Below are 11451 nucleotides of genomic sequence, written 5' to 3' on the forward strand. Positions count from 1 at the left end.
TGAGTTACTCTGAGTATTTTGCTACTATAACAAGGCTATCATGAAATTTTTATATATACTACTTTGTATCTGTGGAAGGATTTTGTAGAATAAAGTGACTTGAAGTAGAATTCCTGAATCAAAAGGCCCATGATATGCTTAAACAATTCCTTTCCTTAGCTCTATTCCTGTTGAATTTCACTCAGCTCACTGATTTTTCAAACACAGAGTGTTAGCACTTTGGATTGCACTGGAAGTTCAATGGAATTGAATGAATGATATTGTGATGTTGGTTTAGGGCCTATGTTTCAAAAGTCATGGGATACTCGAACATATAAAAAGTGCAGACTATTGTAATCAGCACCTGTATTCCAATCACTCAGTTTAAGATAAGAAACATCTACTGACACAACTATGTCAACTTTTCTCTAAGGAAATAGCTTCTCAGTAGTGTTTTCCATTTCCATTTATATAGTCTTAGACTAAACATTCTATTTGCAACATGTATCATTTTCTGACTTAAACCTTAAACTTAGTAAGTATTCTAAAATGTTCCTTTCGGCTTAACTCGAGTTTTTTCCTTGTTTTACATATATTTTTATTTTTAAATACCATAGTAGTTGTATTCCATTGTGACTATTCCTGCAAACTCATTATGACCAGTCTTTTAGTGATGCATATTTAGATTGTTTCTTACTACTTACCATGTTACTATGAACTTTCCTATTCACTAAGTCACTGTACATATGTGAGACTTGCTCTAGGATATACACCTAAGATAAATGATGGATTATATTACTAGATATGCTAGTTGCTTTCCAAAGTGGTTGTACCAATTTATGATCCTTCCAGTAGAAGGATCACTATATTTTTTGGGATTATAAACTCCTTGTAAGCCAGGGTGAACTGTTGGAATTCTCTGATGACTGAGTCAGGATATGGTTCTCTTAACTAGTGCAACCACTAGTCACTCCAAGATCATTTCTAGCTTGAATTCATGTTAATTTCTAGGTTTTGGTGTTCTGAAAATTTGAAGATATTGTGAAGTCAAACCTTGAAGGCATGGATAAGCTCACAGTCAGAATTTTATGAAGGGGCTTGTTTTTTGTCTGTTTCTTTAAGTTCAAAGAACAGGCCAAACCAGTTCTTTGTAGTCTTTCCAACAGTCGCAGAATTTCTCTTCTAGTTTGTCCTTATACCAAAGAACCAGGCATTACGTGTGAGGCTCAGTTATAAGTTCCTGTGTGCTATGGGCTGAAGCTCTGAGTGGCCATTAACATTTAACATCACACCGACATCCTTGTTGACTGAGATTTCCACACAGCCCATAGCTTCAGGGCTTCAGCGTCAGTTCAAGCTTACTGTTCTGGCTTTTATTTTATTGTGAATGGCATTTCTTTCATTTTCTTGTTTCAACCGTGGGGATAAGTTTTTCTCTTATTTTCTTGTGTTCTCAGTGATTCAACAGGGAAGAAGTTAAATTCCTTTCATAGTTTTCTTTATAAATAATAACTAAAGGGAAAATGGAAAAGTAATTTCAGCTTCTATTTATTTCAATGTGTAAGCAGAGTTTTCTAAATTAGCGATGGCAACAGAACTTTCTAAATAAGAAAACATTCTATAATCAGTTCTATTCAGTATGGTAGACACTGTATGTGGCACATTTGAAATGTGGCACATTTGAAATGTGGCTAACATGACTGATAAACTACTCATTTAATAATATTTAACTAAAATTAAATTTCAATATCACATGTAACTATTCATTATTATATTTGACAGCACAGTTTTAAGCAGTGATGCTCTTCATTTGTTGGGTGGTTTTATGCACTTGGAAACTGATATTATCTTGTAAATCCATTTCTCACAGTCACAGGACAGAGCAGTTGAGATGTGACTTGAGAATATCTTCAGATACAAAGTTCTATAATCTGTTATTGTGATAATCAGGTATTTCTTGCCCAACTTCTTTCTTGGAATTTTCAAATATCCATAGTGAATAACTTTAAGTGAACATTCTTCCCATTGCCAGTTTCTGATTGGCATGCCAGGGAATCATAATCCAAAAGCTTTTTCAAGGGTATAGAGTATTAAAGTGCTGAGAAACTCTAAGGATGTACAACTAGAAACACACACACACACACACACACACACACACACACACACACGACAAATTTAGAGTTCAGTATAGCACAATATGATGAAACGTACAATTTTTTATTTTTTAAGCTTATTTTTAAACTGAAAATTTATTGGTAATCTGAAAACGCATACAAGTTAAAACATGAGTGCTTTTTATGATTTGTCTATAGCACATTAGGGGAAAAAAACAAACTTGTTTCTACAGCTTAAACTGGCCTTACATTTACAAACTTTCAAACATTCCAAGGGCATTATCTTATATGAAATAACTCAATACTTTTTTTTTTGCCATAAATGTAGGTGTGAACTACAATGAGAACACATGTTTATTTGTTAATAAGGCCAAATGAACCTGTACATACATTTGGCTGTTTCACTAGCTGGCCTTCAAAAATAAGGATTTATGAATATTTTTCACAAGGCATTTATTCACATACATTTTCTACTTTGTTGTATAAAATTGATGGCAAGGTTTGGCCCTTAGGAGGAAATGAAATGAATTCTGGAATAAGAAAATGATTTCAAGAGATGAATGCATAAGATAAAAAATAAAAAAGCTAAACATTTGCTTTTTAAAACCTAGCACATGGACCAGTGATTTAGCTCAGTGGCACTGCACCTGCCTTGCAAGTGCAAGGTCCTGAGTTTGATCCCCGGTACCAACCCCCCCGCAAAAAAAAACCAACAACAAAAACTTAGCACACATTTCCAGATAGAACTGATGATTTAAACTCAGAAATATTTTCACTGTGTCTGTATGATTCAAAATGTCTAGAACAATTGAATCCTCTCAATTCCAGTGAAAATATTTCAAATGCTTTACTTCTTAAAGCATTTAAGTTTAAAAAAATTTTTAAACACTCAAGGAAAAATTTTAAAAAGAAACAAATTTTCTCTACAAAGAATTATAGTACGATGAATATAAACATTTTCTCAGAGAGTATGCAGCCCACTTTTCTCCTGATAATCTTCATAAAAACGTCTCAATGATTCAGGAATTCTAGGTGTCACCATGCTCAAAGCTTGAGTAAAATGCTTCTTCATAATGCAGCTGGCTTTAATGTTTTCTTCTAGAGCCAGAAGAGCTGCCTCTCTACAGACGGCTACAATCTGAAATTTAAAGATAAATAAATAAAAGCCAGGAGAAAACAATCAATATTCTTTACAGAAATATGACAGCTCAAGTATTCATCCACAGTAACTTCTATGACCATAAGCATACTGCTAAAATTTATCCACAGGAATTACTCCATTTACGTTTTCAGAAAGAAAAAAAGTAATCATATATAATTGCTTTCTCCTTCCTTCATTCCAAAACAAATGTATGAAGTACTCAGTACCAGAAGCACATATGTAAGTAGGGTGTTTTCTTGTAATTGCAAAGATGGAACAAATATGCATGCACACACTCTCAATCTGGGATAGCAAAGGGTGGTGTGCATGCGTAGGGCAAGGGGAGGAGCCAAGTGGTAAGAGAGGGCAAAGGAAAGAATGCCTTTGGGGCAGAGTGAGGTCCTGATCATCAGCATACGCTGACAGAGCACAGAATTTTCACATCCCTTTTCATCTTTGATGGATTACCAACTTCTTTAATAAATTATTGATCTTGGGAATATCAGTTAGGGGTGTCTATGTTTACTTTGGAGAGCTGCATTAGAACAGAGAAGTGAACTCTGTTCACTCAGCAAAGAAAACTGGAACAACTGAAAAGAATCTGGGGAGGGGGCAGAATTGATAAAGGGAGGGAGAAGAAAGGAGGCTGTAGGAAAATAGAAGGAAAGCCAGGTTCAAGAATCCCAAAATGTGTTTTTTAAGCACTCAAGACTTCAGACAGTGGAAGCAGGTTGATGCCAGTATCATTCTCAGGATACATTAATGTGGTGAAAAGAGCCTGTGGGATGAAAAGACATACTGGGATTTGCAGGGAAATAGGGAAAACAGTGACTGATACTGACTGTGCCCTTATATCGGTAAATGAAAAGGCCAGCTGAAACACATTTGTCCAGCCATTCAGCTTATTTTCTCTGTTTGTTCATTTACTGAAAAGAGTTCCTTTGCTTATGCCGGGTTAATGGCTGCCAAAGCAGTTTAGTGCTTTTTAGGGGATTTAGTGGCATGTTTAGGGAGCTTTCAAAAAAACATGCATAGATTTAGATGGCTTTGTCAAATTACGACAATGTAACTATCAGTTCTGGGCTTCATTAGTGAGCACTGAAGTTAACTACAGTGGTTATGCATGTCAATGCTTTTCCAGAAAAAGTGGAAAAGCAACCACTAGAAGTGGCTATCAACCTGTTGAAGGGAAAAATAGAACTTCTGGGGTTTAGGAAAACCACTTCATCACATTTTCTGGTGCAAGTTCTTTTGAAAATGAGAATGTGATAATTATTAAGCACAATAAAAGCTTGTGAAATGCCAACCATGGTAAACTGGCTGTGTAGTGGTCCCACTATGTTCCAATAGCGCCTTGGAAGCCTCCAGGAAGAAAGAGAAGCAGGGAGAGGCTCCAACACCTACCTACACAGCACTTCTTTCATATGGACAAGAATTCGAAGCAATCATTGCAAGGTTAAAAAGTCTGCAGAAGTCATTTGAAGCAGCAAATGTGCTCCTGGTATGGCTCTCTCCTCAGGCTAAGGGAGTAGAGATGTGAGCCAATGTCACATTTTACATACTTCCTAGCTGAACCTTGCCTGAGAGAAAACAAAGGCCAGTATATAACAGGCACATTTCCTGAGTACCTAACATGTATGCCAGACAAATACTAATTACTGCACTAGTGTATTTGCTATGTGAATGATGCTCCAGGTTTTGCAGGGTAGTGATCTTACTAACAAGGGCATATGAAGTTGGAAGGAAAAATCTCAAATGGAGTAGTAGCCAGCTGAGGACATGTAAAGTGGTGGTGGGTAGGTAGCACTGCTGGCACATCTGTGAAATGAAGCCAGTGGTTCATTATGCTTCCTTCTCAATTCAAAGTAATTAAAGAGGGAGAGGAAGGAATGACTGTAATCACTGGAAACTTATGGAATCTAGCACAGTAAGGTACATATATTTAGGAAGTGGCAAGTAGCATATTGCTGAGTCTTAGAAGGCTGACCTTGGAGTAAGTTCCCCTAAGTAATTGTTTTGTGCAGATCAACTTTCCTTTCTTCACATCTGTATCTACAGACTTTTCTATAAACTGTATTTGCTTTTATATGATATCCCCCAAGGGGAGCAATAGTAGTGAGATATGGTCAGGAAGTAGTGGCCACCTGAAAGGGTACATTTGAGGCCTCTAGTACATCAAGAGCAATCAAGAGTAATTCCTCTACTGTATTTTTTAATGACCTAACTATAATAATTCCATTCCAGTTGAGAGATGGAAAAACTTGGATAGTGTTTTCCTGTGAACAGTAGGAATGTCTGGATTAGACAGACCTATAGAACCTCTGAGAGACAATGGACAGGGAAGCTAGAGCTTAATATTAGTCTTCAAAGACCTCATATGTAAAGCTCTTCCCTTGTGAGAAGGAAGAAGTATTGCTATTTGTTCTTCCTAGAATAGTGGAAGGACTCCCTACATCTAACACTTGCTTCCAGAAACTTTACCTTGTTTCCTTTTATTTATAAATAATGTCCAGAAGAACCAATTAAGCAATCCTTTATGCCACTTTTACTTTTCCTATTTTGCAATATACAACCAGTGACAGAGAACATGCTTCGGATAATTAGCCAGTTTCTCTTTCACCAGTTAACATATATGGGCTACCTAAGGTCAAGTGGAAGACCAGAGATGTCAAGATGGAGTGTCTGCCCTCCCACTCTCACAAAGCAGCAGGTATCAACACAGCTTAATGCCATGTGCAGCATGGTATTCAGGGGTATTAGTGTCATGGAGGCAAAAAAAAAAAAAGTGTGTTGGTATGTAGAGAAGGAAGAAATTACTGCTCTGAAAACCCAAGTGTGAAGGACAGAATGTGGACATACATACAGAGAGGAAAAGGGTATTCTAAGTAGAAGGAATAAAGCAAGCAAAGAAACAGCATAGCAGCGTAAAGAGATAGGGTGTTTTGTTGAATTAGCCTCACAAGCCAAGATGAAGAATTTAAAAAAATTAATTCTACCACTGAATATAACTAAAAATACCAATGATAAGAGTTTTCAGTGGCAGTAAAAGCTAGTAAATGACAGATTTCATGAAAGCTCTAAACTAAATCTATAAGTAGCCAATACACAAGTAGCTGACAGAGAATAATTCTGAAAGGTTCCTTTTGGTTTTATTTTTTCCTCACGACAAGCCTTAGTTGAAATTAAAAAAAAAAAAAGCATTACTCTGATTACTGGTTCTTCTTTCCTAACCCAAATTTAAAAAAGCAGGTAAAAATGGAAATAGTCTCAGGATATCTATTTCATGATTTTTTTTTCCTCTTTGCTCTGGGAATCAGTTATTTTGGAATCATTTTCAAGATATAATACTTCTCCAAAAAAGGTCCCACTTTTCTCTTTCCTGCTCAGTCCTCTAGTCTAGGCCAGCATTTCCCTTGAGCAGATTATTAGTGTTTGTTTAGGGGAAGAAGTATTCTTTGATCATGTAGGTTCTGGAATTAAGCAATAACTTCGCATTGTTTATATATTATATAACAGTCTAAGATACCTGGTGTTTCTTGCAGAACTCTTCTCCTATTAATGGCAGAACACCTATAAATATTCTACTGATGACATTTAGCACCCACTTTGGGAGATGATAACTCATGCCAAAAAGCTTACTCAAGGAACCATATGTCTCTTGCCCATTACATATCCTTTTAAATTTTGTTCGACCTCATCCCATAATAAAGAGAAAATAGAAGGAAGCTGAGAACAGAAGCATAAAGAACAGACATATTTAAAACCCTTGGTTCCTCATACTGCCTTGCAGATATTGTACTTTTCTAATGAAAATATGTATTTTAGCCTAATGGTATACAGCTGTCATTTCAGTCGCTATGCTAGGGGAATACAGGAAGCAATCTTTGTTCAATCACTTGATAAGATGAACAGCAAGGTAATTTACATGTGTGACAAAGTATAAAGGGTGAGTTTTACCCACATTATGCACTGTTACATTTTTATGTATTTATAATTTTAAAAGTTTTCTTTTGGTTTTTTTTCCTTATAGATTTAGCCCAATTTATTCAGTAGATTGTCCCCTGAAAATATGCTTTTACAACTTTGGGAGTAGGTTGAAAGTGAGTCATCAGGTGATTTGGCTACTGATGATCTGGATCATGTAAGCCAAAGAAGTCAGCAATGTAAGACAGATATGACAGAGATATGACATATAGGAAAGTACAGAATAGAGATTTTGATTCAGATGTAGAATGAAACAGTAATATAAATAAATACTTGAGTAGTCAAAATGCTACAAAATGGTCACGTATACCTGAAGGATCCAATGTTAGAACTAAGTCAGGAATGTTAATAGGTTCTTGCTGGGGTGAAACCTACTGGATCGAATGTCAACACTGTGATTCAATGTTGGAAATTGTTTGCAATGGACAATATGCTACAAGAAGTTTTGAAATATACTAATAAAGAAATACAAGAAAACATGCTATATGTATCAAGTGTAATACTTAAAAATATATCATGACACCTTCTGAGCTAAAAGCCTTCACAGCAGGACTTTATCATTCTAATCGTCAGAATCTAAAGGATTTAAGAAGTGACAGATGTGGTTCTGAGATTTTTAGAATAGTAACACTCAAGAGATTTGGTTTCCTTCAAAATTGCCGACATTTTGATGGCAAAAAGACCTACCAAGAAAGAAAAAAGAAAAAAAAATATGATAATTTGGCTGCTACTCACTCATTTGCTGAAAGTTTTGTTCTGAACTGTCAAGCAATTTATACATCATCTGAATACATGACAAATGACAACTTGCATCATTTCATGGTTGTTGAAGCTTGCAGCAATATATGCCAAGTAAACCTTCTAAATATGGTATGGAAATATATGCCCTGGTAATGCGAAGACATTTTACCCCTTGAATTTCGAAATTTATCCTGGTACTCAGCCACCAGGTCTTTTTTTGTGCATTAATAAACCATATGACTTTGTGAACAGACTTGTTGGACCTATTCTAAAAGTAATCGAAATGTCACATTAACAATCGCTTCACTAGTTATTCACTGATGTTACATTTGCTAAAAGAACACCACTTAATCAGCACAGGAACTATTCACAAGTTAATCAGCACAGGAGATTCCTGAAAAAATGTTGCAAGTTCACAATAGAGAAATATGTACTACAATCTTTGGATTTCAGAAAGACATAATATTGGCCTATACATGGAAGAAAGAAAAAGTAGTACTGATTCTGTCAACATTACACCATAATAATAAGATGATAGCAAGGCCAGGTGGGGTGATGCACACCTGTAATTCCAAACTGTGGAGGCTAAGGCAGGAGGATCTTGTAAAGTCAAGGTCAGCCTATGCTACATAGTGCGATCAAGGCTAGCCTGGACTACACAGGGAGACCATGTCTCAAAACAAACCAACAGACACTGATAGTGAATCCTCAACACAAGTCAAGCCAGAAACAGTCACATTTTACCACAAAAGGAAAAGTGGAGTAAATGTTAATGAGTTACGCAACAACAATGATGTCACTGGAAACACAAAGTACTGGTCACTGGTTGTGTTTTACTCAAGCCTAAACCTATCAGATATAACTAGTTTCACAGTTTACAAAGAAAATAACAAGCAGGGCTGGTGCCACAACTGCCTCACAAGTGCAAGGTCCTGAGTTCAATCCCTGGTACCAGAAAGAAGAGCAGAACAGAACAAGCACAAAATATCACAGAGAAGTTTTCTAAGAGGATTGGGACTGGAATTGATAAATGATCAATTACAACTGAGGAAGAGCAGTATGTATGCGCATAAAGAACTCTGTAAAAAATTTTAGAGTAAATCAGTGAACAGACAGGTGAAACATCACAAGAACCTCCCAAGAAATCAGGAAGACTGGCAAGATGACAAGTATAGCCTACCAAACAAGAGAACAGAAAACAAAACACACGTGCTATCAGTGTAAGTGAGTATATGGAACATGCTGTGATCATGTGTGAAGACGGCCTTAGGTGTGATAAGTGAGGCAAAGATTATTCTGTAGTAGTTTTGTTTGTATTTTCACTGTAGTTCACATAGGATTTATTTCTACTGTTATTTTTTAGATCTTGTAAGCAGGAAAACAGTTGATGTTGAAAATGTTGATATTTATTCTAAACACTCATCTTTGATATTTCATTTTCCTGCTAAGTGGACACTGTATAATAGGAGGAAGGCAGGAGAGGTGACAAGTACGGCCTGCCAAACAGGAAAGGAAAGCTAAGCACACATGCTGTCAGTATAAGAGGACTTGTGTATGGAACACGCTGTTGTCCTGTGTGAAGACTGCCCTAGGTGTGATAATTGAGGTGAAGATTATTTCTGTGGTAGAGTTCTATTGGTATTTGCATTGTAGTTCACATAGGAATTTATTTCTGCTGTTATTTTTTAGATCTTGTAAGGTAAATAGTTGATGTCAAAAGTGCTGATGCTTATTCTACACACTCATTACATGTTAAAAATTTAATAGTTATATATACAAAATATCAATGCATTTAATATACATATAAAATCAATATTAACATATCAAATATAAAATATTTAAATATTAATACTTTATGTTATTTTATTTTCCTGTTGGTTAATAAAACTTGTACAATGAAAATTAGTAATTCATCAATAGAAATACTCCTAAAAATAAACATGGGTATTACATACCCCCACATAAGGTACCTTTTCTAAAAATTTGCCTCGATGGTTGTGGGGACAGGCTGGAGAGAGAAAGAGAGAACTGCACTGAAAGAAGCCGAGAGACAGGAGGACCAGTCTCTTTAGTGGCGTCAAAGAGCAGCAATGGCAGCAGCCACAGGACTAACTTGTACTCTTGACATGTAAATGAGTCAATGTTGTTGAACTAAATTGACTAGTTCTCTTCCATATTTGGTCAGTTTTGTATAATTATTCTTACTTGGATCTCATTTGATCTAACTTCACCAATTATACTAAAGTTTTATAATAAAGATAAAATAAATAACAAAAATCACCAGGGCTGGGGATTTAGCTCAGTGGTGTCGCCACCTGTCTTGCAAGTGCAAGGTCCTGAGTTTGAACCCCAGTACCTCCCAAAAAATCACCAAATAATGAAATTGCTTTTTTTTTTAGCTTTAACTGAGTTTATTGGTACATTTTAGGGATACAGTACAGTTACATTCATTGTTGGGATCTTGTACCTCTACATGACAAGTCTTGATTCTCATTTTTTCCCCTTACCTCTGCCCTCCCTTCACCCCCTCCTCCCCTCCCCATCTACAAACACTTTATTTTCATCTTTTCATTCTCTCACATTTTTTCTTTTCCCTTTTTACTCTTCCCCTACCCATCCCACCTTCCCTACACCTTTAGCTCCTTTCTTCCCATTTCTAAATGTCAGTAATCTTATTAGAATCTTATGCATTGTTGCAGATTATTCACACCAGGGAAACTATTCGGTATTTACACATGTGTGACTTATTTATTTCACTTAGGAGTATATCTTCAATATGTATCCATTTTCCTATGAATGAATCTATTCTCTCGCTCTTTATGGCTGAGTAATATTCCATTTTATAGAAAAACCACAACTTCTTTATCCAGTTTCCAACGGATGGGCAAATAGGCTGTTTCCAAGATTTAGCTATTACAAACTGTGCCGCTATAAACATGGGTGCACATACTTCTCTGTGATATGATTCTTTTAGTTCTCTTGGAAAGATACCCAGCAGAGGGATGGCTGGGTCAAATGGAACTTCCAGTCCAAGCTCTTTGCCTGAAATTGTTTTAAAATAGTACTTTTAGTTCAGTTCTTCTGCAGAAGTCATGTAAATTAGAAATTCTAGCAAGAGTGCAACTACGCCTGTGTTACTTTTTGAATGGTGCTCTTTTAGATATTAAAATGTTAGAAAGCGAGTCTGGGGGTATATCTCAGCGGTAGTGTGCTTGCTTAACTTGCATCAAAGCCCTGGGTTCAATCTCCAGCACAGAAGAAAGGAAGAAGAGGACTGTTAGAAAAGGATAGGAGCTTTTTTGCTTTGTTATGTGTGGGAAGCCAGCCATGGCCCACTGGCTTTTTGAAAGACAACATTTGTTCCTTTTTAAGGACTGCACGTGTTAAACTTGTTTTGACCCTGCACGGGAGAAACTCGGACAGCCCCGAGGGCCGGGCGAGGGGCGTGGGAGGCGGGCGAGGCGCGCTGGGACCGCTGTGCAGAGTGCGAGC

General features: G+C 36.5%; 1 protein-coding gene across 4 annotated transcripts in view; it reads right to left on the bottom strand.

Moving 5' to 3' along the window:
* Positions 1-2750: 2750 nt before the first annotated feature.
* The window catches only part of Spata5 (spermatogenesis associated 5), a 296553-nt gene continuing 287852 nt past the window's right edge, over positions 2751-11451 (bottom strand). For 2 of the 4 annotated variants that reach the window (XM_010611182.2, XM_010611177.2), the window contains exon 16: positions 2751-3231. In XM_010611182.2, the coding sequence (XP_010609484.1) occupies positions 3055-3231 (177 nt within the window). In that variant the 3' untranslated portion in view covers positions 2751-3054. The remainder of the gene's footprint in view (positions 3232-11451) is intronic. The other 2 variants (XR_777740.3, XR_004515732.1) reach the window with 2 other exon arrangements.

This window comes from Fukomys damarensis, unplaced genomic scaffold, assembly GCF_012274545.1.
Source record: "Fukomys damarensis isolate Sample0158 unplaced genomic scaffold, DMR_v1.0_HiC HiC_scaffold_38, whole genome shotgun sequence".
Lineage (NCBI taxonomy): Eukaryota > Metazoa > Chordata > Mammalia > Rodentia > Bathyergidae > Fukomys > Fukomys damarensis.